Source organism: Xiphophorus maculatus, chromosome 1, assembly GCF_002775205.1.
Source record: "Xiphophorus maculatus strain JP 163 A chromosome 1, X_maculatus-5.0-male, whole genome shotgun sequence".
Classification (NCBI taxonomy): domain Eukaryota; kingdom Metazoa; phylum Chordata; class Actinopteri; order Cyprinodontiformes; family Poeciliidae; genus Xiphophorus; species Xiphophorus maculatus.
The window spans coordinates 23,482,828-23,510,478 of NC_036443.1; the positions used below are offsets into that span (position 1 = coordinate 23,482,828).

The 27,651-nt window shown below is 37.0% G+C and overlaps 4 protein-coding genes across 8 annotated transcripts; 3 read left to right on the top strand and 1 right to left on the bottom strand.

Annotated features, from left to right (window-relative positions):
- Positions 1–994: 994 nt before the first annotated feature.
- Positions 995–5,359, top strand: lmod3 (leiomodin 3). Its single transcript, XM_005801770.2, has 3 exons — positions 995–1,696; positions 1,793–3,370; positions 4,126–5,359. Exons 1-3 carry the CDS (start codon positions 1,409–1,411, stop codon positions 4,171–4,173), a joined length of 1,914 nt encoding a protein of 637 aa, XP_005801827.1. The 5' UTR covers positions 995–1,408; the 3' UTR covers positions 4,174–5,359.
- Positions 4,725–9,992, bottom strand: arl6ip5 (ADP ribosylation factor like GTPase 6 interacting protein 5). Its single transcript, XM_005801721.2, has 3 exons — positions 9,727–9,992; positions 8,359–8,576; positions 4,725–6,706 (listed from the first exon to the last, which is right to left on the bottom strand). The coding sequence occupies exons 1-3, from the start codon at positions 9,906–9,908 to the stop codon at positions 6,534–6,536; spliced, it is 573 nt and encodes a 190-aa protein (XP_005801778.1). The 5' UTR covers positions 9,909–9,992; the 3' UTR covers positions 4,725–6,533.
- Positions 9,993–10,538: 546 nt separating this feature from the next.
- LOC102225974 (NEDD8-activating enzyme E1 catalytic subunit) lies at positions 10,539–16,901 on the top strand. Of its 3 annotated transcripts, none has more exons than XM_005801719.2 (18): positions 10,539–10,641; positions 10,734–10,772; positions 12,490–12,613; positions 12,696–12,776; positions 12,884–12,966; positions 13,214–13,294; positions 13,397–13,440; positions 13,535–13,599; positions 13,705–13,860; positions 14,337–14,439; positions 14,528–14,638; positions 14,751–14,804; positions 15,744–15,780; positions 15,860–15,941; positions 16,029–16,129; positions 16,218–16,281; positions 16,360–16,414; positions 16,506–16,901. In XM_005801719.2, the coding sequence occupies exons 1-18, from the start codon at positions 10,622–10,624 to the stop codon at positions 16,592–16,594; spliced, it is 1,389 nt and encodes a 462-aa protein (XP_005801776.1). In that variant the 5' UTR covers positions 10,539–10,621; the 3' UTR covers positions 16,595–16,901. The 3 variants fall into 3 exon arrangements, with proteins under 3 accessions (XP_005801776.1, XP_023195251.1, XP_014325252.1); XM_023339483.1 differs by having other exon boundaries at positions 10,582–10,641; positions 10,734–10,828; XM_014469766.2 differs by having other exon boundaries at positions 10,582–10,641; positions 10,734–10,796.
- Positions 16,902–18,867: 1,966 nt separating this feature from the next.
- Positions 18,868–26,513, top strand: LOC102216403 (protein FAM19A4-like). 3 transcript variants are annotated; one of them, XM_023339336.1, is made up of 5 exons: positions 18,868–19,009; positions 21,127–21,282; positions 21,532–21,656; positions 25,987–26,028; positions 26,272–26,513. In XM_023339336.1, the coding sequence occupies exons 1-5, from the start codon at positions 18,895–18,897 to the stop codon at positions 26,281–26,283; spliced, it is 450 nt and encodes a 149-aa protein (XP_023195104.1). In that variant the 5' UTR covers positions 18,868–18,894; the 3' UTR covers positions 26,284–26,513. The 3 variants fall into 3 exon arrangements, with proteins under 3 accessions (XP_023195104.1, XP_023195111.1, XP_023195103.1); XM_023339343.1 differs by lacking the exon at positions 25,987–26,028; XM_023339335.1 differs by lacking the exon at positions 26,272–26,513 and having other exon boundaries at positions 25,987–26,105.
- The last annotated feature ends 1,138 nt before the right edge of the window (positions 26,514–27,651 follow it).

The window sequence follows — 27,651 nt, forward strand, 5'->3', positions numbered from 1 at the left end:
CTATCTCCTAGCACACCTAACTGTGTGGCTTGTTTTCGCCTCAGGAGTTCATCATGCGGTTTGTCTCTAAATCTTCTGCATGCAATCAGTTCTAGTGTTCATTAAAAACGCAAATGATGAGTGAGTTTTAGCACATGAAATAAAACAAAACAAAAGCGACTTTTAAACTTTGAGGCTTCCTCATGCATGTCATCATCCCTTCAGGGTGCTAACTACTGAGTTAACGTTTGATTTATCACTACCTTTAAAATCACTTCATAAATCCTCAAGGCATACTAAATCACTGCTACTATAAGACAGTTTCTCACTATCCTGTTGCCTAATTGCCCTTATTTAGCCAGGACGTTGCTCTGAGATACAGGATTTCTTCCTCCAAGAAAATTTTAAAAGGTTTCAAGTAAAAACATAAAGAAAATAAAAAAGGTCACACAAAAAAGCTAATTTGGTCACTGAAACAAAACATGCGTTACATATTTAAAGTAATGAGAACTGAAACCCAACACAATTCACCACCAATTAAAAGCTAGACAAAACATTAAGTTTCTTTCAGTGCCATTTTAAGATGATCCTTAAAACTAAAAAGAGAAGAAAGACTTGGATAACCTAGGATATTTTGAAGCTGGCTCCAAAGATATGCATCAGCAAAGACGGATGGTATCACAAATATCAGCTTCAGCAAAGTTCGTTGGCAGTTATCTCTGTAAACCATTTCAAAGAAACACATTTTTACATCAGCTTATCTCTTGATAAACTGACTATTCTGTTGTCTGGACCTCAGACCTACAATGCTGGATGATCCCAACATTGTACCAAAGGCAGTGCAGAAAATACCTACTAATACCATCTCTTCTAAAAGGTTCTTATTTTTTATTAATATTTTAAAATATAATGTAAAAAATAAATAAATAAAAAGATTTTAAAAATTTGGTAAAAAGCACCAAAGTTCTCTTCAATCTTTGAACTGAAGTGAGAAGAAAATCCAACAACAAACAATTTTCTCTGGTTTATAATTTGTTACATAGTATCCCAAAGGTTATGCCTTCAAGAGCATTCCAGGAGGGACTGTTTGCTGTGGAGTCTTCCCCCAGTGCCATCCAATTGGACCTGTGTTAATGGACCAGCTGCTACTGTCAGTTCTCCTCTTTCCTTTTACTTGAAGCAGCTGTCATCCCAAAGGATCATGATGACCGAGCCAGCTGGGTAGAATGCTAGCATGTCTCTCCCCTGCTAAGTCTTTAAATATCTTCCACAGTTCACAGCATTTAAATTTAGTCAATACATGAGGCAGTCTCTCAGGCTGAGGTCGAAGTCAGACACTTCCCACTTTGCTCTGTTCTCAACTGTGGACAGAACAGAAATTATCTGTCCTCTCAACATCAGCTAAGGAAAGAAACAACACATTGAAGATATGTCTGACAACAGAGACGGCGAGGATCTTAGTGAGGAAGAGATTGATGAAGATGCAATCTTGGCGATGCTCTCACCTGAGGAGCTCAAAGAGCTCCAGAGCGAGATGGACGTTATCATTGCCCCAGATGAAAACGTACCAGTGGGACAAAGACAGAAGGACCAAACAGAGAAACCTCCAACAGGAAGTTTTGACCACAGGTCACTGGTTGACTATCTCTATTGGGAGAAAGAGTCAAAACGTATGCTTGAAGAGGAAAGAGTACCTGCTACTCTGCTGCCTAGTGAGGTAAGAAGAGTTCAAACTCTCAGAAGTTTATGAAAGCTACTTTAGCTCATTGTGTATTGCAGCTCCAATGTTAATATCCTGATTTGTTACTTTTAGAAAATCTTACAGGAGGAAGCTGGAAAAAAGGAAGAAGAAAATCCAGATGTCAAATATGAGGTGTATGAAGTGATAGAAGAAATCATTGAGGAAGATGGCACTGACTATCCAGATGGAGTGGAAATTATAGAGGAGATTATTGAGGAAATAATTGAAGAAGATGAAGAGGAGATTGAAAAGGACAAAGTGACTGATGTTAACAATGAAACCACTGAGAAAGTAGCTTTAAATCTCAAACCTGAGAATACAGAGAAAGATGTAGACCCCCCCTGTGCCGTAGAAAAAACAGCAGGAAATAACACAGTGGACAGCCAGTCTGTTCCAGACTCCAAAGTGGTCTTTGCAAACAATGAAGATAAAAAGAAAAATGCAAATGAAGATTGTTTACCCCCACAAGAGACTCCAGAAGTGTCAAATACAAGTGAAGTCAATGATAACTTCTCAAAAAAGGAACCAATTAAAGTAAACAAGTTAAAAATCCCAAAGTTGGCTCTTAGTAATATCAAAATGACAGCACGTCCTTCAGGAAATGAGACAAACTTGGAGTCAACTCTGGACAAAATCCGTAACAACAATCCGTCTATCACTGAGGTCAACCTCAATAACATAGAAAATATTCCTAAGGAAATGCTCGTAGACTATGTGAATGCCCTGAAAAAGAACAAACACGTCAAAACGTTCAGCATAGCGAACACAGGTGCCGATGAAAACATTGCATTCAGCCTGGCTAACATGTTAAGAGAAAATCGCAGCATTGCCACTTTAAATATTGAGTCAAATTTTATAACTGGAAAGGGAATCGTCGCCATCATCCGCTGCCTCCAGTTCAATGAGACTCTCACAGAGCTTCGCTTTCACAACCAGAGGCACATGTTGGGTCACCATGCCGAGATGGAGATCTCTCGTCTGCTCAAGGCAAACAACACGCTCCTAAAGATAGGCTACCACTTTGAGCTGCCCGGCCCCAGGATGGTGGTGACCAACATCTTGACCAGGAATCTCGACCGTCAGAGGCAGCTGAGGAAGGAGGAGCAGAGGCAGCAGCAGGTCAAGGAGCAGAGGGAAATGATGCAGATGTACGAGAACAGTCTCAATCTTCCTCCTGGTTTACTTCAGATGTTGGGCTACATACCACCACTTGAGCTCTTACAGCAGCATGGCCTTGTCCCACCCATGCCAGAACAGAGCAGCATAGCCCAAACACAGCATCAGAGTGAGCAGCCAGAGCCAAAGAAGAGTCTGAAGCGCAACAGCATTCCCAAACAACCCAGTGCAGAACCATCAAACCCGTTAAAAGATATTCAGTTAAAGAGAACTCCCAAGAAACGTGATCCCTTCCTGGACTTGGACCCAAGAGAAGACCGGAGATCAGAAAAACCAAGTTTCCAACTAAGAAAGACTCCCAAAGTAAAAGATAGAGGAGATAGAGAGATGGCAGAAGAAAAGGCCAACCTAAATGATATGATAAAGACTTTGAAGCCCATCCCTCGCAGACGAGTACCTCCTAAAGTTGACCTCACGCCTCGTGATCAGCTCCTCAGTGAGATCAAACAGAGCAATGTGGCATATCTGAAATCCGTGAGTACCCAAGAAATATTATTATAAAATAAGTTCAATGGAAGAGCATGTTATAGTGATAGCTCAATTTCAAAACAGATTCATTTTGTCAATTTTTTCATACAGTTAATTCCCAAAAAACATTATATAAGGTGACTTTACAAGATGATCAGATCCAGTTTCTACACTTTTTAAAGGCTGATGTATAGAAGTTGAAGTGAGGTTCTCAAAAGTTAATATATTAGTTTTCTTACCTCTTGTAAACAGAGTAGTGAGTTAGAAAAATGTAGAAATCTTCAGAGCACTCTGAAGATCTGTTCAGTTTGTTATGCCAAATTATGTTTGCTGATGCTGATAGCATCAATATTTTTTTCATCTACAACAAAGACAGTACTGATATAGCCAGCAACCACAGGCAACATAATTTAGTGACACCCTCATTGTTCAGCTGAGAAATCAGAGAAAGCTACCAATGACCTCTAGTAAGGTTGCACGTTATCTGCCAGTATTCCTTTATATTGCACTGGCAAGATCATTTTCAGTTTAAGTTTCATTCATTAAAATTTGCTAAAAACATTGAATCAGTCTAACTAGTTATTTGAGTGAGGATTTTGGCACTTTTCTCCAAACTAATGGCAACATGATGTCTGTCTAGAGAAAACGAGAGAGAACTGAACTAATACCAAAATCAAGACTGTCCTTTAAAGCAAAAATCTAACTTTATTTACTGAAAATACAGAGAACCTATTGTTCTTTTCTTGTGTTGTTGCTTGCAGGTGCCACTCCCAAAAGCGCTGGAATCAAGTGAAACAAGTCTCATCTGATTCAGCTTCAGCTGTTTTCTCACTGTAGAGTATGTTTAGTTTACTCATGTTGGTCACGTTTCATGCACAGCCCTACAGAGTGAACTATTACATGAATGCCACACAAGACGAAAATAAGCCTGCTTTGGTTTCATAAATGTGTTTTAGTTCTTAAAACTTTAAATACAAATGCAGTGTTAAAAGAACAAAGTACAGTTTATTAAATTAATTTACACTTTTAAAATGTTCTAATTTCTTAAAAATAAAAAATGTTCACTGAAAGAATAATTTGTGTCTAATTAATTTTGTGTGCAAAGAGCCTTTCCAACATGATTAAAAAATGTAATACCTTTGTGATGTAAAAAAAAAAACCTAACTTCCTGTAGTTACTAAATGTATTATTTACTTAAAGTCAACTTTAAATATCTATTTACTTATTAGATTTATCTAGTTTTGTAATTATTACATTTTAACTTTCAGACAATGACTCTAGATATAAAAAACAGAATCATATTTGTCTGTAAAAACGCACACACTAAAAACCAAATTTCTTTCAAACAAAAAGTAAATCATTAAATGATTATATATTTATTTTAATAATTATTTGCTTTCATGTACAGAAAATGCAAGAACCAAGAACAAAATATTTTAAATAGCTTAATATCCACACCATGATTATGCAAATGAACTTAAACTTACAGAATACAAATATGTCTTTTTCTCAGGTGCCAAGAATTTTCATTAACATTTTTTAAAATAAGGAATTATAGTCATCTAGAAATTTTACATAGTGTCTAGTAGCATCTATAACACATCCAAATCTTTCCTATGTTCCATCTGTAGACATAACATGCATAGCCTTCAGTCTGTGCATTCACAAACAGCAAAGCAATAGATGTTAATTGTCAGCATAAGCAGTATATAACAGATATGTGCTACAGGTGCAGGCTTTATTTGACCAAAAAGTAAAAACAGAACAAGATGTCTGCCATCATATATTCAGTCAGGTGTTGCTGCCATTCTAAGATTTGGGCATGCTTTTATTTTTAAAAATTGCACTGGAATGAATAGGCTTGAACATACTGACTTTATATTAATACATTAAAGATGCACTCGCCATTCGTTTTTGGTATTGCATAGCTGCTATTAGAGGGTATATACTCAGTTTAGGCGATTTGGCCAGGAAGTGTATGCCAAAAAAAAAAAAGTGAACACACCTGTAATTTTTTCCAGGCAAAAAAAAGATAATTTTCCAATCTGGTCCCAGATCAGTATCTATAAGCTCCTACAAAGTAGATTGCCATCCATACAGCAGATGAATGGGGTTTGGCTTCATTCAGTGGCTCTCAAGAGTGCACACACTCCTCTTAAATCCAGAACTTTGTGATTTAGATGAATGTTCTACGATTAAGCATTTTAAAATCTTGACTTTAAATGTTTAAATCAGATTAAACACATGCACAACTAGGCTATAAGATATTTTAGATGGATCTGGAGCTTAAATGATTCTGTTTTCCTACCCTCCTCTTTAGACAAGATGAATGAAAATACAGATTTTTGTCACATATGAAAACACAAACAGAATTTGTTGACTTTTAAATGGCTTCTCTGAACAATTTCCTTTTACAAGTTTGGGATATTTAGTAATACATATCGATGTCTGTAACGTTGCTCTTTTCCTATATTTTTCTGTCTCCACAGCACCTCAGCATATGCTACAAAGGGATTTCTATTGCTGCTGTCCTAAATTATACTTCTGTTTATTGAAATAATTCAGATCACATGTACCTTTTTAGGACGCAAACATTTGTTTAGTGTTTTAGTTGAACTTTGCAGGATATTTGTTGCATAAAATGTGGAAAATGTTTCATTGTTAAAATCATTTCTAATAACTTTTATCTAGCAAAAATCTGGCTTTATCAAACTGTACACGTTTGAGGGCCTCTGTAATTGGTTTTGATAAGGGTTTATAAATTCAGATTAGACGTGCTTATTCTGAGGTAGCAAACAGAGATAAATACATTTTACAACAAATTTTAGCATCTCTACTTATTTTGATGAGGTCTTTCACATAACTTAACTAAAATAAATAGTCATCATATATAATGAAGTACTACAAAATCTACAATAAGTAGATTTTGAAGATGTCTGCACTTAGACATCTAAGTCTTAGGTAGGGCACAATGACTCAACTTCCTGCTAACACAACAATCCAGTTTATATTGTGACACTAACACCAACACATAAAATCTAAAACTAAAAATAATAAAATGTGGGAATGCAAGTATCAGTAATTTTACATGTGCAAGGACTGAAAGTATTGTAACCATTTTATACCCTTCTGTATGGTTGCTGTCTTTGGCACTCAGCTGGCGCGAGCATTACTGCAGTTTATTCTCAATAAAATCCTGGATCTTGTTCATCTTCTCCTCCTGCTGGTCGAGGAGATCCATGATGATGCCCATCGGGGTCTTCTTCAGCCCGACTTCTTCGATCTTGTTCTCCAGCCTGTTCTTCATGTTGCGCTGTCTCAGAGATGCATGGATCAGGATCACTAAAGCAGAAACAAGGAGCAAGGCATTTTTAAGGGAAGGAAAAATGTATATGTTTAAGTACAACAAGGCCCTGCGACAGACTGGGGTGAACCCCGCCTCTCGACCGGAACGTTAGCTGGAGATAGGCACCAGCACCCCTCCTGACCCCACTAGGGACAAGGGTGTTAGAAAATGGATGGATGGATGGATGAGTACAACAAGGGTAAATAGTTTGTGGTGAGAAAAAAAAACACAACAATAACCATGATTGTGATTATGCTGTATTCACAGCAGCAGCTAAGCATATAGCCGTATGATTTGATTTCCATGACAGGCAGATGCTGAATGCATGACATCAGCCAGTAAATGTGGTTCAGTCCAAACCAACAAGCCCTAGCAACCTGTCAACACAGGCAGTGGGTGGATCTCCTGGGATGTAATCAAACAGCTTCGTATTTTTATCACAGCGACAGAGTTGCAACATTTGCTCTAATGATGAACTCCCTGTGCTGACAGTCACTAAATGCCTGAGGATGAAGAGAAAGTTCACCTTGTTGAGCTATCTTTCTGTCACTCCCTTTATACCATGATAGCATGACAGTAGATTATGTACCGTGGGCTAAAAAAAACATGAAGAAAATGAGAAAAAATTTAAAAGGCAAGACTTGGCAAGGGCCAGTCATCGCTCCCATCACTCAGCAAAGTAATACTGCTTTAGAAACCACTTGGCAAGGTAGAAGCAGCACATCTGTTAAGTAGCTGACTGCAGACCCCATCCATGCAGGTACTCTGTCTAATAAAGCAGCTCATATCAGCTTATTATACTAGCAGCATTACTCAATGAAGAGCAGAACATCAGAGATGGTATTATTCTTTGCAATAACAACTTTGAAACCACAGCCAAATTTAGAAGTTGCTTGCTCAAAATAATTTATTTTTCTGAAATCAAAATTAAAATAACGATGAACAAATGCTACAGATAGTATCATTATAGTTTCAATAATCTAAAGGTTAAATTATATAAATATGGGACTTCTCTTTGAAGTCAAACGAACTATATGATGTTACACATCTATGAATACATACTGTGAAATACACTGTGAGAATTTCATTCTTACCTATGCAGGGTTAAAAAGAAAATTAAAAACAAACAACAAACAGATAAACAACAGACAAACTGTGTCTGAAATTCATGTCTTTAACAAGCAAATATTCTGATTGCAAAGTAAACAACAGATGAAAACATTTCAGGAGTTTCAGTAAGATGATATCTGGTTATTAGTCAGTTGTCTGATTTGGTAGCAACCGTGAGATTGGCTGTTCATAAAACATGCCATTCACGGGCTATCAACTAAAGTTTTTAAAGCAGCTTTACCTTAATAAGAGTAAAAGGTGCTGTTCCTTTAATCCAAACAATGAGACTGTCTGGGTTTTTTCATCTTGCCAGTGTATTTCCAAACATAAAGATTTGTCTTTCATATAAGGGAGGGCAAAGTGTAGTAGCCTTCTCTCAGCCGGATGACTGGCAGTGTGCAGCAACATGTGGGTGAAGCAGAGCATATTTTAACAATATCACGTTAAAGCATGGAGCAGCTTTGTCAAACACTAAAGACAATTTTTTCCCCCGTTCTGATTTTGAAAGTTAAAGATCACATGACACTGTGGTACTCACACAGCAAAGGAAACGTGATTCCAAAGATGAAGACCATGACACCTCCAAACAGCGACAGCACAAAGTAACTTGTGGCCATTACGCCAATCACAAACAGAGTGGGATTCTTCTTCTTGAAGTTCTTGATTGTGGGCTTGTTTTCCCCAGCCCACACGGAACCGGCAAATACCAGAGACACCACGGCACCGCCCAGAAACATGCCAAAGGGATTCAGGAACCTGGACATGGAAACATGCAGAGCAACACATTTTGATAAACCAGGGTGTAGACTTCCCTTTGTTTATGTTTGCAAACACCATGGCAACAATTTTATGTTCATGGTATAGCTGTAAAGCCCAGGATAGTGTTGAAACTTCATAATTTCCACTACATGTTTGACCAAATCAAACTATTAAGAAAAAAGACACATAAAATCAATACTGACCATTTATATCACTAAGGTTTATCTTTATATCTCTAACAATCTGTGGTGGGTCGTTCACAAAAGAAAGCATTAGTACACGACAATAAAAAAACCCCGAAAAACTAAAAGATCACTGTTATTGAACGTTTAGGCAAGGCAAGGCAAGGCAAGTTTATTTATATAGCACTTTAAAACAGTACCACTGACCAAAGTGCTGTACAATCACAAGATTAAACAAATAAAAATCAAAATTAAAACACATAAAAACCAACAATGCAGTGACATAAAACACTCTATATAATACATAAACATACCCAGATAAATACAGAAAAGCAGCATCTCAAACTGAATCAAAGGCCAACCGAAAAAGGTAAGTCTTAAGAGCAGATTTAAAAATTGCTAAAGAGGGGGCCTGTTTTACCAACATAGGTAAAGAATTCCAAAGTTTGGGAGCTGCAACAGCAAACGCCCTGTCTCCTCTCTGCCTCCTGGAAGTCCTCGGCACCTCCAGGTTCATTTGGCTCGCTGATCTAAGAGCTCGAGGAGGACAGTGTATATGTAGCAGCTCAGAGAGATAGGAGGGAGCAAGGCCATTTAAAGATTTAAATACAAATAAAAGAATCTTAAAATGCACTCTGAAATGTACCGGCAGCCAGTGCAGAGAATATAAAATCGGGGTAACATGTTCTCTCTTCCGCGATCCAGTTAAGAGCCGAGCAGCCGCATTCTGGACCAGCTGAAGACGGGACAAAGAAGACTGGCTGACACCCACATATAAGGAGTTACAGTAATCCAGTCGTGTTGTGATAAAAGCATGGATTAATATTTCAAAATGATTTACGTATATTTATGTCTCATTACAATGCAATACAGCAACAGCAATAGTCTACATACTCCGGATGGGCGTGTGTGGAAAAAGTGTAACAGATGCTAGCTTTTAGCTTTGGACCGCAGCTAGGACTTACCCCACAATGAGGAAAACCACCAAGGCGACAACAAAATAATTCGTCTGGTAGTACATCAAATTGCTGATCACTCTGTTGTTCCACTTGGTTAAATCCCCGAACTCTGGTTTGGAGAACCGTTCCGCTCCGGGGAAGAAGTCATCCCATGGTCTGAGAGGAGCAAGCTCCATTTTGGCTGCCATGTTTGTAGCTCAGCGTGCGGTTTAGAAAAAAAAAAAGAAAAACCAAAACAAACCCAGACGGCGTTATGTGTTTAACAGATCAGCTGATCTCCGCAGACTGCGCAGGGGAGTAACGTCAAGGAAATCTCGCGATATTACTCGGCTTGAAGCATTAGATGGTTTCAAACCATTTAAAATGTTCAGTATGCGTTAAAACTACAATCAAGTAAAAATAATTGACATCTACTATAATCAAGAAACCTGGACAACTAAGGCAACGCTAAAATTACGGAAATATGTATTTTTTCATATATGTACTTCATTACATTTCCTATCAGCAAGAGAAGAAAAACAAATCACCAGAAACAAGTGTATTTAAATGTATTTCTTTTGTAAATTGTACAAGGTCGTGACATTGGAACATCATATCGTCACCTTGCTATAATATCTCCCTAAGTAATTGTTTTATTTTAATAATAATAATAATAATAATAATAATAATAATAATAATAATAATAATAATAATAATAATAATAATAATAATAATAATAATAATAATAATACGTTTTTGTTAGTGGCGTGGAACTTGAAAGTGACGTACAAACAGCAACAGCACCCTCTGGTGTATATGATGGTAACAGTTTTGTGTTAAGGCGGGAGCTGCGGTTCGCTGCGCAGCTTTGACTCCCCTGAACACAGTGCAGCCTGAATCGAGGACATGGGACCGTGAAAGTATGGCGGATGCCGAGGAGCCGTAAGTCTCAATGAGCGCTAAATATCATTTTTATCGTCGATATAACTCTTAGTTTCTCTTAAACCGAGGCTGAGTTACTGTCTTTTTTCCAGGGAGAAGAAAAGACGGCGATTAGAGGACCTGACTGAGAAGTTAGTGACGAATGCTAAATAAAGGTCTCTGACTGGCGGCAGGTTTGCGTTGCACTGTAAGCAGCGACTGCTGGGCCAGCAGACATAAAAAAATAAACATGTTGGCAAGGAGCAGCGGCTCACTTAGTATCTTTGTTAGCTGGTTGAGATAATGTCTCCTTTTCTCTTGGGGGAAGCAGGACGGTGGGATATAACACAGAAAGAGAAGACCTGTCATTTCTACGAATGACAAATTTGCAAAGCTCGCGATACTTGTTAGATACAACCAGGTTATGTCTATGCACTGTTGAAGACAACATACAGTAACATTATAGAACATTGAGTCAAACTAATTACCCCAGAAGAACTACGTGTTAAAGTTTAAATAGCAGTTACAGTATTACAATAAAACAGTTGTCCCTTACAGCTCCTAAAAACAAGTTTAATAGAACTATACTTATTTCAGTGTTGTTATATCTTTTTATAAATTTCCTATGGAAGAGTGAAATGAAATCATTGCACCAGACCAGCGTCCGTATGTCTCAGACTTGGTGTGCTTGCAGGAATGTCTGCCCATGCATGCTGTTATTACTTACCAAGCTCTGCAGTGGTGGCAATCTTTTTCGTTAGTTTACACTTCTTTAGATAATGATCCTGGTTCTTCCTAGACTTTGTTGATCTCCCAGCGATTTAACCTCTCGTTGATGTTGATTTTCTTGCAGTCCGACTAGCAGCAACATTTTTGATTTGTATGGCCCATATGATGCATAATGATAAGTTCAGCCTTGATGTAACTGTGGTCAATCAAAACAACATAATGTTAGGCACCACTTTGTTTTAAAGCAGCCATTCTGCTTCTGAACCTCCGTCAGAATGACGCTATCATCATCCGCCTCTCCTGAACCACGTTTGAGTAAATTGAAGTGATTTTTGCAGATTTTCTTTGTTGTTTTGATTAAATACAATTTGCAATAACTTTACAATAAATTGTGTATTTCTGATCAGTCCTCATAGCCACCTAGAGTCAAGGTAAACTACAACCAATAAGAAATGAAGAGACAAAATTGTTAAAAACAAAATGAAACGGGCAACAAGATTTCTCTGTTTCTAAGCTTTTGGAAGCAACTTTAGTATTGAAAGTATTTTCTAAGGATTTACATTTAAGTGTGGTACATCTTAGTGTTTTTCATTACTGCACAGCAGAGCTCAATTCTAAGTTATCTTCTCTCAAATTTTTGTATTTTCAAAAAAGGATGTTAAAGAAGGACTGCACAGTTGAGTGCACTATTGCTTTGTAACAGTAAGATCTGGATGTCAAATTGTTTTATTTATAGTTCAGGTCAACTCCTACAAGGCATAATTGAAATAAAACGAAGTTTTTAAAAATATTTTCTGTCATTTGTAAAAAAAAATTAAGAAAGGAAAAGGAGAAAGAAAACAAGTGATTAAAATTGAAAATTGGATTTGGTATGAAAAGAATCTGAGATTTTAGTTTCATGCCATATTGCCCAGCCCTACCCACAATTCTGTGCTGCATCACTTTCACATGACCAAACAAAAACCATGGGGCGAACCCACTATCCCTCCTCAAGCACACAAACTAGATGGTGGTTGATGATTAAAAAGTAACACCAGCCGATGTGTCATGCATCTCTTTTAGAAAATGTAAAATGCAATAATTTGAACTATAGTACATGTTCAGTGTTTCTTTTTTATTTTTGGTGTGTTTCACATCCAGAATGGCTGTTGATAGTGGACACATGGATAGCGACTGCGACTGGGATGGTCGCTGGAATCATGTGAAGAAGTTTTTGGAAAGGCCGGGTCCTTTCACCCATCCTGACTTTGAGCCAAGCACCGAGGTGACCACCATGAAAATGTGAATAATGTCTGTCACTGTTCAGATGTAGTTTTGTTTAAATACGGCTGTTTTTGTCGAATTAGTCTCTGCAGTTTTTATTGGAGACCTGCAAGATTCTGGTCATCGGTGCAGGAGGACTTGGATGTGAACTCCTTAAGAACCTGGTAAGGAAATTGCTTTAATCGTTCCTATAATGGCATATGAAATCCATTCTGTCTGGGCTATTTGAGATGCAATATTATTTCAATATTTTTTTCGTTTTTCTACTTAGGCCCTGTCTGGGTTTCGCCTTATTCATGTGGTTGACATGGATACCATTGATGTGTCAAATCTTAATAGGCAGTTTCTTTTCAGGTTAGTTTGACCTCTATAATTTAAAAAAGTCATTGTTAACAGGAGCCAAGATGGTTTGTGAGAAGGGTTTAATCAAAGTAAATTTACTTAATATTATGGGAACATTTCCTAAATTTCTCATGTATTAGTATTTAAAAATAGTATTTATTCCATCCATCCCCAGACCTGATGTTTCATCGTCTCCTACACATAAAGCTGGTATATAACAGCTTGCCACATGTTTCATAAATATCAATTCTTTGTGTAGGCCCAAAGACGTTGGAAGACCAAAGGCGGATGTGGCTGCTGATTTTATCAATAGTCGTATCTCAGGATGTAAAGTTGTCCCGTATCCTTCATTCTTTATCCTGCATAAACAATTCATGTTTAGCTAACATTGTGTTATATGGCTGCATAGTTCCCTGGCTTTTTCCTGAGTGATAGCATTCAGTCACTTTAAAAAGATTCAAGACTTTGATGATTCTTTCTATAGGCGTAAGTGCATTTCTGTCTCTAAACCTCAGCAGAGTTAATCAGTTATTTTAATGACTGAGGGGTAAAACTCATTCCAAGCTGTTTATCGTTGCAGAGTTTCACATCATTGTCTGCGGACTTGACTCCATTATTGCTAGACGCTGGATAAATGGAATGCTGGTACAATTTAAATGAAAGAAAATTTTTTTATTTTTTCCTCTTGTCTGTTATTACCTGCTGTTTTTGTGGAGAGGTTTAGCTAACCTAATTGATTGATCTCTGTAGATATCTCTCTTGAGCTATGAAGATGGAGTGCTTGATCCCAGCTCCATCATCCCCCTCATCGACGGGGGGACGGAGGGCTTTAAAGGAAACGCTCGTGTCATCCTGCCGGGCATGACTGCGTGTATTGATTGCACACTGGAGCTGTACCCACCACAGGTAGCGCTCACATTTTTTCTAGGTTCACTTTTGATACCTAGAAAGTCTGTTGATCTATGATAAGTTTTCAGCCTGGTGTGGGCATTAATCCCAGTTTAAATTTTTTAGTGTGAGATTTTTACTGCATATGACCGAAAAAGTCAAACTTCCAGCAGGACAAATTATGAATCATCTATGTACAGAAACATCACCTGTTCCACTTTTCCTGAGAGCTTTTATTTAGCATAACTTTCAGCCTGAACGAAATTATGTAATGTAAAGCAGTCTGCTAGAGGAAGCTTTGTGAAAATAAAGAATGTTTAAAGAATTTAACTTTCATGGTTTTGAGATATAAACTAAAGAGGAGCTAAAAAATCAGAAGAAGAAAAGTAAGATAAATAACGATATGGAAAATAAAATTATTTTTGAAAACAAAACAAAATGTGAGACTCAGTCCTCATGAAAAATGCTTATCTTTGAATTGTTTCAATCCACAGATAAATTTCCCCATGTGTACCATCGCAACAATGCCGCGGCTACCAGAACACTGCGTGGAATACGCCAGAATATTACAGTGGCCCAAAGAAAGGCCTTTTGGAGGTTTGCGCCAATCTAAATGTATATAATGTGAAAAAAAAATCTATGAGTTCGTATAAATGTTTATTACCTCTGCCTTCTTCTCAACTAGACACGAGTTTAGACGGTGACAATCCAGAACACATTCAGTGGGTGTTTGAGAAATCCCAAGAAAGAGCGGCAGAGTTTAACATCACAGGAGTGACGTACAGACTCACGCAAGGTGAGACTGTGAATTACAAAATTTTAATTCATGCAGCGCTAATTTGTCACACCACTTCTTATTTTTGAGAGAGCTGATGGAATTAACCTCAGAGTTGGCTTTTGTGTTGCAGGAGTTGTGAAGAGGATTATTCCTGCTGTGGCATCAACTAATGCTGTTATTGCTGGTATGAAACTTGGGTTTTTAAAGCAGTTATGTTTCTTCACCAGTGCTTCAGGCATCAACAGTTTCAACATAACAGCTTGTTTTTTTTTTCAATTTGTCTTTTTGTTTTTAATTATAGTGTTTTAAATTTTAAATGCAGTAGAAGTTCTTCAAACTCACCTCTGTTGACATAGAAACAGAGGAACTGTCTTTCTTTTGTTGGCAACATTTTTTCTTCCTGAATGAGTGTTATTAGTCACAATACCCCTCCAGTCCACAATACCCCTCCTGTGTATCTAGAAGCTCAGTCTTGTCCTGCTGTTAAATTACAAAGGGACTCATGTATAATCACTGTACACGCACCAAAAATGTGCAGCACAATATTTTACAACTCGGCATGTATAAAAATGAATGTTGCGTGAAAGTGAGTGGTAATCCATGCAAACTTTATATGCGGCAGCACCACAAACTTTTTTTAGGCAACAATAACAAACTAGAAAGCACCAAAACTCCCCCATATAACTGGAATTTTGACTCCTTTCAGTGATATTTAACTGAAGGAGCATCAAACCCAAAGTTTCCTGTGTGATTCAAATCTTTTATTGTTTTAAACTAAATGATGAAAGTGAACCACATCTAGCCTCATTAGATAATCTACCACACTTTAAAAAATTATGGGAAATCCTGAGTTGGATGTAAACAGGATGTTGTATTTGCAATATATCAAGATGTTTCATAGAGCATATGACTTTATATTTTAACATACAACCTTAGCAAGGAATTATGGTTTACTTTTTCTTAAATAGTAACTTTAAACATTTTAGTCCGAGTTGTTTATGCTGTTTGTACTAATTTGTTTTACCTAATGATTTTAAGGGTTAGTAGTTAGAATGAAATATTAAAACTATTAAATTCAGAAAATCACTAAAATCTTTGTACATTTTACTTCTGCTCTTCACAGCTGCCTGTGCAACTGAGGTCTTTAAAATCGCTACAAGGTTTGTTAGAGAAACACATTTTCTTCAAGGTTTTATTTCTTGATGTGAGCATCAATTACAGTCAGATTTGTCTTTTCAGTGCATATATTCCCTTGAACAACTACATGGTTTTTAATGATGTGGATGGACTATACACCTACACCTTTGAAGCCGAGAGAAAGGTTTGTGTTTTTTTACTAACCATAGACCGCTCACAGTTTTCATACAGAGAATAATGATCGGTGTTTCAAATCATCTTTGTTTGACAGGAAAATTGCACAGCATGCAGCCAGGTACCTCAAGATCTCCAGTTCCCTCCTTCTGCCAAATTACAGGAAGTTTTAGAGTACCTGACAGAGACGGCCTCCTTGTGAGTTCTCGGAACAAAACATGACAATATCAGAAATGTACAAATTTGATCTATGATCACTTTAAGATGGTATAATTTTTCTGTCCAGACAAATGAAATCACCGGCCATCACCACAACCCTTGAAGGAAAGAACAAGACTTTGTATCTGCAGGTATACAAAATCTAACATATAAACTGCTGCACAATCCGTTTACCTTGAGCTAAAACAAATTTTCTAATCTTATTGCAGTCTGTTAAGTCCATCGAAGAGCGCACAAGGCCAAACCTCTGCAAAACCTTAAAAGGTACACAAGAGATGTCTTTTTATTTATTTATTTACTTTATTTTTGGCCTTAAAACTGTAAATGCATCGTGTTTTATTTTCCTCCAATGCAGAGCTGGGGTTGTCAGATGGACAGGAAATAGCTGTTGCCGATGTCACCACTCCACAGACGGTTCTATTCAAGATTAATTTCACCGCTTGAATTAAAAACTAACAGACTAAACCGCACTGACGCATCTGAATGCAAACTGGATGCAGGATCACTGCGTTTCTTTTGCTGTTGCAGTTGCACATTTGACATCAGGATGTAAATATGGCGCAGAAGGTCTCACTTGTGAGACATCATGTTGATTGTGTTGTCTGAAGATGGAATCAAATAATATTGTTTTTGTAACATGGTTCACTTCTTTATTTGTCCAATGCAGATCCATATTATATCCAGTTTCTTATTATTTGAGATTAATTATGTATGTAAACTCCAACCTAATAAAGTTTCTCATTAGAAATGTTTTTTTTTTTTCATTATTGGACCTCAAGTAGACACCATACACAGCATACTCTGTTTTGGGTTCTGGGTTCATTGCAAATTTGAAAGACCAATTTGTCTCTAGATGTTGCTTTAATATTTCAACATAATGCTTTTTCCTCATGTAGCCGTCTATGTTATGAGGTTCACCAGTTCCTCCTGAAGCAAAATTGCCCCACAACATGATCCTGCCACCCATACACTTCAAATAGAATGGGTTTACTTCAGGCAATCGTTCCCTGTTTGTCCTCCAAATGTAAGAATGGGCATTATAGTCAAACAGTCCCACTTTAGTTTCAGTAGAACACAGGACATATTTCCAGAAATTAATGTCCCCCTGCCTAACAAACACCTGCTTGGGTGTTGCTTCAACATCATCTCAAGCATGTGGTCACAAAATATAACAGTTCTGACACAGCAGAGTAGTCAGAAGATTTCATTGGCATTTTTCTTTTATTTTATATTTGATTCTAACTTCTAAATCATTACTGCATAATAATTAAACAGCTACTGATTCAATCTTAGCTTATTTTTTTCATAGCCTGTTATGACGTATAAAACAAATCAAAATCTTTAATATGTCAAACACATGCTTTTTGCAATTAATCCGAATGCCAGCAGCATGCATGTTTTGAGGCTCATGTTTTCAAAATTTCTCAACCTGTCCACAGAGATGATTACCTGTTGAATTTAAATCTAGTAGTATTTTAATGTAGCACATAATCATCAGTGAAATATTTTGCAGAAAACCAATTTTTTCCAGATTAAATCTTCTCCACCTACAGACAGTTAATTTTTATTTAGAGCTTTTCATCAAGGAATCAGCCTGATCCTTTTGTTTCTTGCCTAGATTTAATAATTTAGGTTTATGTTATAGTTTAACTGAATATTGTAACTCTCTTTAAAACTTAACCTTATTAAAAAACAAAAATATATATATATTTAAAATAGATATATTTTAAAGAGAAAGCAAAAAAAACAAAACCCAAAAAACATCATTCTCCATATCCAGTGTGCATGTCAACACTTCCCTTAAGCTTCTTAAGGCACTAATGAAAGTGGCCGCTTATTGTCCGGAAGACAGATGGTTTCTGTCTTGATTAAGTTTTAATTTTCCTCTTGGATGGAACTGACAGGGTTGTCTGGTTCTGTAGCGAACAAGCGTCTCTCTCCCGTTGTTTCCTGTCGAAAGGGTAACTACGGTGCGACTCCTGGGACAGGAGCGGGTCTGTGAAAGTGCTTCTTTTTTTTTCCAGAGCTGACTTTTTGATTCTTTGTTCTGCAGCAGGCCTGCACTCCTGTGATTATTTATTTACTTGATTTTAGTTTATTTTTTTCAACTTCGAGGGATAATACTTCAAAACTGGAGATTAGTATTTAATACAACCTTGTTTTTCTCCTGATGAATGCTCTTACGCAGACAGACTGATGGGGACTCCTCTGAAGCCTTATCATGCGCATAAATAAGACACAAGGCACAAGTAAGTGGAGAACATTAATTCTTAGTGCTATTAGAAGTGTGTATGCCACACACTAATGTACATAGTGTCTTTAAATAGCAAGGTAGCTTTAATAACACTGTAATAGCATCTAACTAATTTGGCTCAAATTTATCTGTCTACCAATAGGAAAAACAGATGTACTGTAAAAATCTTCGTATTTTTGCAAAACATAAGTTGTTCATGGAGTATTCACTTTGTGTCATCATTGTTCAGATGCTCTGTGGTACTTAGGATTAAAGTTCCCAGTTTTTTGTGTGTGTGTGACTCATCTGGACTACCACTTTATTCACAAAGATATACACAGCTTAAAGGAAAATATGACTCAGAAATGACTTTAGGTCTGGGTCTCGTCTGCTCCAAATATTGCTCCCAGGCGTTTGGCTTTTTTTCAGATTTAATTTTTCTCATCCTGGCAAATCAGCTTTATGCGCACCACAAATTTTGCATGAATCTCCATTTTCCTGTGTAGGTAAGATGAAGATGATCAAACTGACACAACAATTACTCTGGGGGTTCATTTTGCTCTGCACAGTAAACCTCAGCATCCAGCAAGTGTCCAGTGGCAACCAAAGCTCTCGAGGACAAAGAGGTAAGCATCAGCCCGGTCAGACCAACACACACCCAGCGGGGCTCATTAGGGCTCTTGGTCAAAGGCCTGCTGGCTTGGAGCAGAGCTCAATTAAAGCACAAACATCTTTAGAACCACCATACATTTTTATGATGCTATAAGTCACACCGCAGTTGTTGTTTTTTTTCTTTCTTTTTACAAAGTATGATATTAGTGGTCCTTATCAATTCTCGCAGATGCATCTCAGTTTATAAAAATATCACTGAAAAGTTAAGTAATTGCAGTAATTTGATTCCAAACTGAAACACAGAGATATTTTCATTAAGCAGAATGAAATACAGTATGATTCAACTATTTGTTTCAGTTATTTTTTTATATTTACAGCACAGAGCTTATGAAAAATAAAACAAAGGTTATCTGACAATTTGAATATGACTTGACATGTAATATATAATATATGAAATTAAAAATAAATAAATATGTGTAATGGCTAGTTTATGGCTTTCACCATCATGGGAGCGAGTGCACTTTTTACCTTCCAGTTAATGTTCCATGATTAGGCTATACAGCACTCTGTTAATAGGACGCTTCTTTTGCAGTTATCCCTTTGTGGTTACCCTCTTCTTGAAAGTTATGAATGAATGGTGGAGATACTTGCAGTATTCGCCATGATTGCACAGACCGTAGCAATGTGCTTTTAGAATTTAATTGTTTATGTAAATTAGGTTTTTAAACACATTCCTATTTACTGAACTGCATATGCATTATATTAAGGGAATTTTTTTAATTAAAAGCTCTAAGCAGATTTATGGTTTTCTTTTCATAGATCTCTATATATGAATTTATTGCTATAAAATCAGTGGCTTCTGGTCTAGATTCTTCAATTCCCTGAAGAAAATAATATAATGGTTTACAGATTTAAATGAAGAGACAGGATTTTGTGTCATGGGGAAAAAAAGGTTTCCAGGCATTACTTAAAGGAATCAAGGAATGGTTTATGTAACTCTGCATTTGCATATAATATGTTCTGAGAAGCATCTAGAGACTTAAACTGTCAGATAATGTAGTGGAGTAAAGAGTACATCGTTTATGACAGAAAGATCGGAAAGTACCATCATGAAACAGCATAAAATATTAATGTTCAAGTAAAGTACTTTTGAAATATGTGATAGTAATGAACTAGAATAGTGAAGTAGACAAAATAAATGTTCCTTCTTTCGTTGTGTCTGAGTTTCTAAACATTTTGATTATATCCAGTGTGCAATACATTTGGCATATTCTAAGTTTTCGAATTTGACTGTATAAATAAGATTGATGCTGTAAAAAAAGTACTTGGAAATGTTTGTTCTTCTTGATTTTGCTATTTTGCTATTATGTGTTACTCATATATTCAAAAAAAGTGTCATTTATTATCTAAATAACAGAATTTGTACATAAAATTTTTGCAAGTTTGACTACATTATTTTGATCAAACAGTTAGTACTTCAATAGTTTCAAATACTTTTATACTCTTGTTTGGATAATTTATGAAATAACGTGAGATACTTGAGTGAAGATACACAACAATACTGTTACTTTACCTCTGATTTCTGGTGATCAGACAGGTATCAGGTCATGATTTGGATTGGTGATACTTCTCATTCCACTAGGTGGTGCTGTTGCTCTAAAAACAATAACAGCAAACGGTATAAGTAATGGTTGAGCTGCCTTCTTACTGGGTAATTAAAATTAGATAAAAGGTCATTTATTTGTTCAGAATTTAACATTGACTAAAGCCAAAACACTGCCTATATCTGTGGAGACACGGAACGTTTTAAAGGGTGACCACTTAATTGGGGTCTCTGATGAATGTTTGAGTGGCTCACTAAAACCAATAGCTTTAAACAATTCTAATACAAATTTTGTACACATTCATCAGACACAGACTAGGACAAAAAGTTCAGAAATTAAGCTTAGCATTTTTCTCCAGCTTGTTTTTCACTTTCTTTAATTCCTATTAATAAAAAACTGTAAAACATCCAGGTTAGAATTGCTGGCTACCTCTAGTGGCACCACTGTTGAGATAGTGCATGCAGTGGTCTTGTGATCCTTCTTGAATCAAACTGATTTTTTTTTTCCTTACTGCATTTCTTGGTCAGGGTCATCACAGGAGAGGACGGGGACATGTGAAGTGGTTGCGGCTCATCGCTGCTGCAATAAGAATAAGATTGAAGAGCGCTCTCAAACAGTCAAGTGTTCTTGCTTCCCCGGACAGGTAGCTGGGACAACAAGGGCACTGCCCTCTTGTGTTGAAGGTAATAATACAGAAACCCCCTCTTGCAACTCTCTTAAAAAAATAAATATTTTGCTATGACCGGAAAGTGTAGCGTGTCAAAGTCGAGTCACATTCACCAGAAACCGCTGATGTCGAGGCTTTTAAGGTCCAAAGGAGCATGACATCTGATTGGGATGTTTTTTTCCCAAACAACTCGTCGTTTTTTCTTTGGAAGCTCTTCAATCGAAAAAGTGACCGTTTGCCACTCTCTTCTCCCCCACGCCCCCAGCCTCCATTGTGCTTCAGAAATGGTGGTGTAAAATGGAGCCGTGTCTGCAGGGGGAGGAGTGTCGAGTTCTCCCTGACCTCACTGGTTGGTCATGCATCTCTGGGAACAAAGTGAAGACCACGAAGGTGAGGAGGGGCCCGGCATTAGTCTGAGTCACAGTTCGATTTGTCCATCCATCCAGCTGTTAGTGTTACCTGCTTGATTCCTCAGAAGGTTGCAGGAGGGGTGCTGAGGCATATCCCAACTGACCGTGGGCAAGAAGTGAGGCACACCTTGAATAGGTTGCCAATCCAAAACAGTCATTCTATTCAAGTTTCTTTTTTATAGCAGCGATAGCAATCAAAATTGTCTGAAGACGCTACACAGATGTCTGTGCCTAAGCTCCCTGGAGCGAGCACTAAGGCAAAAGCAAGGGAAAAAAAAAAAAAAACCTCTTACTATTTAACAGGAGGAAACCTTGAATGCTGCCAAGCTTTTACAGATGGGTCTAGGGATGGAGGAATGGAATCCATAAAGAAAGCCAGATATTCAAGAAAAAGAGAAGAAAAGGAACAGAAGAAGATAGAGAGAAAGAGAGAGAGAGAGAGAGAGATATTCAAAAGGCAAACCAATTTATTCATACAAATGTCACATTGAAGTTAGCCTACCTATTGTATGTATACATGATGCATTCAGATGGTGCATTGCATTTACAAGAATGAAAATGGATAAAATGGGGAGAGCCGGCATTCGGAGTATTAATTATAGAACAGCTGAGTGGGCATACAGTGTGCTTATGAGGTTACTGTTGGAAGGATAAACAGAGCAATGAGGCAGATAACTGTGTCAGTGATGACAGTCATTTACATTAGGGGTCTGTATGTGGGCACACTATATAACAAATCTCATTAGCAGAACGGAAAGAAATGGAAAAACTCTCAGCCTTACACAATACAAAACAACTTCACAGTAAAGCACTGCATACAGATCTGGTTTTGTGGTGAGTCTTATCTTTTTTGGGACTTCCTGGTTGACTTGTATACATCCTAAAACTTTATTCTTTGCTGCTCTCCTTTGATTCTGACAGATTCCGCAATCAAGTGTAATAACTTCTCCCATTGGCCGTATCAAACCTCTTGCTTTCGCCATCCTCAGCGCGCTCGGAAAACCTAATTCTATAATCTGGTGAATGATGGGGCCAAGAGGACAAACAGGAAATAAGCTGTGAACTAATTCTGCACACTAAAACCCATGTAATTAAATCTGACGGCCAAAGGAAAACCCCACCGCTTTTAGAAACGAGCTGTCTCTGAAGTTGCCTTTTTGTTGAACTGCTTTTTATACATAATTCATAGCGAGGGGGAAATATTTTACAGTGAAAGTGGGGCAGGTAAGCAGTGGAAGCATGCCGAAAAGGATCAATGGCTTCACTGCAGCCACAACACAGTAATCTTTAATCAAGGATAAAACAGAATACAATTCAGTTACATTTTTTTCTGTAGGAAGAGGGATGACTTCATTGTGGGAGAATGTAAGATGATCTTTAGTTTATAAAAAAAACCTCTTCATAAAAGTAAAACAAAGCTCATAAGTCAAAGCATAAAATCGGAAGCAAACTCACATTCTACAACATGATGAACGAAAAATTGATGAGAAGAATTTGATGCAAAAAGTGGTTTTAATCGGCCATAAATAGATGACCTGAAAGGGAAACCAAATTTTCAAATCATTAAGGACACATTTCATTTGCAACAAATCTCCAGCTGGTGGTTTGGTAAACACTATTTATCTTATATATTATAGATTTCTTGGATAGTGAACAAGGAACACCACTGTTAAGCTCATGCAGAGGCGGGCCAGGCAGAGACCTTCCCAACATGTGCACTAAAAATGCCTTGTTGCAATCATACTTTTACTTTCACATCAGTCCCACCAGTTCACTGCGAGTTTAAATCAGGTCAAACGTAGTTCATGTTGAGGGAGAGCTGTGTGATAACACGCTTTAGTGATTAGGTTTCAATGTTTTTATCAGTTATGTTGTTGAGAGTTACATTACTAATTCAGTAACATTAAATACTACTTCAACTTTCAAATAATAATTACTCCTTCAAGTTCTGTTTTCTCTGCTCTGCAAGTGGTAATGCAATATAGGGGTTAAAATGTTGTACATCTGCATGTTCTAATTCTGAATCTTCTTGCGTATCTGATTCAAATATTACAAGCTCATTAAGTAATCATTACCTCCAGTTATTAGTCCAAGGCATTTGGCCAGGAGTTGCATTTGTTCAAGACCAGTGTATCCTTTCACTGGTTTCACAGCCCATGCCCTCACAGAGATCCAGTTTGAATGCCCAAAATGAGACAAGTGAAGGTTGGGAGAAAGGTTTTGACTGAGCAGAAATTAGAAGGACCACAGCGGAGTTAAGGCTGATAATGCCACAGCCTGTCCATGCCAAACACTAATTCAAAAATAATGCACTTAGTTTTGCTTAAAATTCGTAGCCTGGGATGACCTCTGGTGCATTACTAAATAAACCAACGCAAAGTTGAAGGAATTTTGCAATTTTGCTAGATATGCTAGTAAAACAAGTTGCAATTCAAGGAGAAGGACTGAGCTTAGCTACAAGCTTTGATAGTCAGATTTAAGTATTGTGTGAAAGGGTTGCTTCTTTAGTCAGCTTTAGGCAACAGCACCAGCAGTGACCTTTAGTTCAGTTTTTTATGCCTCTGCAGGAGCTTGCCTGTGTAATCTGGCTCATTTTGTGTTTATCACGGGTTTATCACTGATCAAAAAGAATGAAAACTGGGGCTGCCAAACCCACAGTGGGATGAGATGGAGGAAGGCACCAATTGCTCATATCTATGAGGGTGATAACACTCTGTAAAGGCCATTTAATAGGCTGATAACAGGCCAGGCAAATGTCTTGTTTTTAGTTCACAGGGGTTGATTCATCGGCCACAAAATAGATTTTTATAAGTCGTAGCTGTAAGCCGACGATAATACTGAGGTGACATGACTGTTGCAGAATTAATTCTCTTTTTCACTCTGTCCCCGCTCTCTTTGTAATGGATACTTTATACTTTAATCAACACAGTGCAGTAAATTGAGATTTTATCAAAGCTTGTAAATATACTATGTACGCAGCCCCTGAATTGTTTTGAAAAATAAGGTAAAAGGGAAGCTACCTAAACATGGATTCTTCCTACTGGCCACCAGGAGGCTTGAAATTTTCTTGTGAAACTGCATTTGATGCTTTAGAGTGCTTTATTGTTTCACAACAAACCCAGACCAGCACTGGTTTGATCCGCAGTGCTCGCATAGCACCAGTTTTAAGCACTGGTTCCATTTATTTTAGCTGTAAAATAGCAGCTATTTTGGCTGTAAAGTAGCAAAATATGAAAAAAGTAAAGTGTTGTGAATTCTTTCCAAGTTCATTCACAGTCATTCATAGATTTGGCCGAGAACAGTGACTGTGAAAGCAGCTATGTAGAACGTATTGTCCTGCATATGAAAAAAACCCCAACTTGGTTATTGGTAGTTTGGCTTCCCAAACCAGCCCTTAGCTTTCAAACTTGTCCTTTTCTCTGGACAAAGACAGAGTTGGGACCAAGATAGAAACTCTTTTATATAGGACACATATCAAACTCGAGGCCCGCGGGCCAAATTCAGCCCACTATTACTATTTAGGGCCACATAAACAGCAACAGTGCTATTTATGTGGCCCTAAATAGCAGCTAAATAGGGGTTGAATCATCGACCATGAAATAGTGGGAGATGAATTAGAATCTAGAATCTAGGGGGCCACATCTATTTATGTGGCCCCGTAGATTTTGGAGGACCAGATAAAGAGAACCTTCAAGATAACATTTGTGTGCTTAAATATTATTTTAATCAGTCAAATAAAATGAGCTTTTCTGTACATGCAAACGTACATCAACATGAAAAGATGTTTAATATTGTTTAATTATAAGAAGTTTTCATCAAATCATAGAAAGCTATAACATTTTAACAATTTTTTAATAGGTAGTTTTATTAATACATTCTGACACAACTGGCAGAATGTTGACATTAGTTAAGTTTATGTGCCCTGAAATGAAAATGAATTTGATGCAGGAGATTGGCACAGGATTGATTTTGCTAGAATAAAAACCCTTCTTGACCTAGAACTGCTTAGACAGAAAAATCAGAAAATTTAAATTTTTATTTGATCTGTTTTACCATAGCATATATTCTTTAGGAGTTTAGTAAATTATAGTCCTGATTAAAGTGTAATAAATCTCTAGTTATGGATGGGATCTATGAAGATACTTCAGCAAATCAATAAAAAAAAATGGCATAAAATTTGAATAAACTCACTGTGGCAAGTTTTGTCGAAATCTGTATCAAACTTTACAAATGCAGCATTTTGCAGGAAAGCCACTGTTCAGGTTTTTTGTTTTGCTTCAATATTGAGAGCTTTTCTCACTTTTCGCTAGAGTATCCAACTTATCCGAGACACACGCTTTACCAGCCTTTGGGTAAGTTTATCAGCTGTACTAGCTTATTTCTTGACAGACTTCAATTTACATACTGTAGTTTAGATGTCAAGCTATGCTTTAGAGCTGGAGGTAGAAATCTGTGAATGTCTGACTAAAAAAAAAAAGCAAAAGTCAGAATTTCTAACAAACTAAGCTTTACTTTGTGTCCAAAAGTATCAACATCAATTTTCCCTTACAAAAAGAAAGAACCACTCACTCTTTTTCTTCTGTATTTGTTTTTAGGTGGCACGGTAGCAAGACAGAAGCTTCTGCTAAAGAGTTCAATCTTCACCTGACCTGCTGCTGTCAACTTTTGCAATATTGGACCCCTCACAGACAAAGCAGAGATAAACAGATATTTAATTAGATATCTCCTGGCTGAGCTCAAAACTGCAGAAACTTATTATTTAATTTTCATTTTTCTTTGAATAGTTTTGTTTTGTGTTAATCCCCTAGAGAGAACAATCCATTAAATTTGACAAGAGATTAAGTGATGTAGTTTTTTCCAATCCAAACCGAGAGCTTCAGCTAAAGTCTTTGTTTTCGTGCTTGAAATGCCGGGCACATTGTGATGCGCTCAATCAAGGTTTAGCCCGAGCTCCTGGCAGACCCTTAAAAAGAGATTTTGTGGATTTTTTTCAGGTGGCAGAAAGAGAACCCAGTCTGCGGCTCGTGACTCCCTGTCGCTTAAAGCAACAGACCACAAACACTGAGAAATTTATGATTACACTGTGTAGCAATTGTAGTCGGCGCTGTCCCTTACTCTTAGCTTCCTAACGAGGTCAGGTCTCTTTAGACTACCGTAAAGAAGCACTTTCACTCCCTACACATACACACACAAATGTATACCCCTGCACGCCGACAAAGGCATCTTTTCTTTTTTTTTCACCCCACTGGTCACAGGCCACCACCTGCAAGGCTGTGATGGCATGCGCACAAGCATGAAGTCCTAACGCAAAACAAGAACTGTTTGAAATGCTAATCATTAGGAGAAAGGAGAGGAGAAAAGAAGAAAAGAGAAGAGGAGCTTCTTCGCTGCAGAGAGTCTTTACATCAGGGTTTTTTGTTTGGCTCTCTAAACTGAGAGCTCCCATGGAGGAGACTCTTCTTATAGTAATGATTTGAAACACCGGTGTTTTTCTGCCTCGGAGCGAGTCGTCGCCTCTAAAAGAGCAGAATGTTTATTACCACTTAATCAGTTGTCCTCTTAATATGCATATTGCACATTTTCCTCCTGGACTCACCCTGATTGACTCTCTTTTATCTCTTGAGCTCAACCAAACATTTCGCATTCTGTCTTTGTGAAAAAAAACCCACCATATATATATATATATATATATATATATATATATATATATATATATATATATATATATATATATATATATATATATATATATATATATATATATATATATATATATATATATATATATATATATTTGTTTTTATATATATAAAAACAAATATATATTTTTTTATATATATATAAAAATATATATATATATATATTTATATATATATATATATATATATATATATATATATATATATATATATATATATATATATATATATATATATATATATAGCATAACTTCAGCAGCTGCAAATCAATCAGTT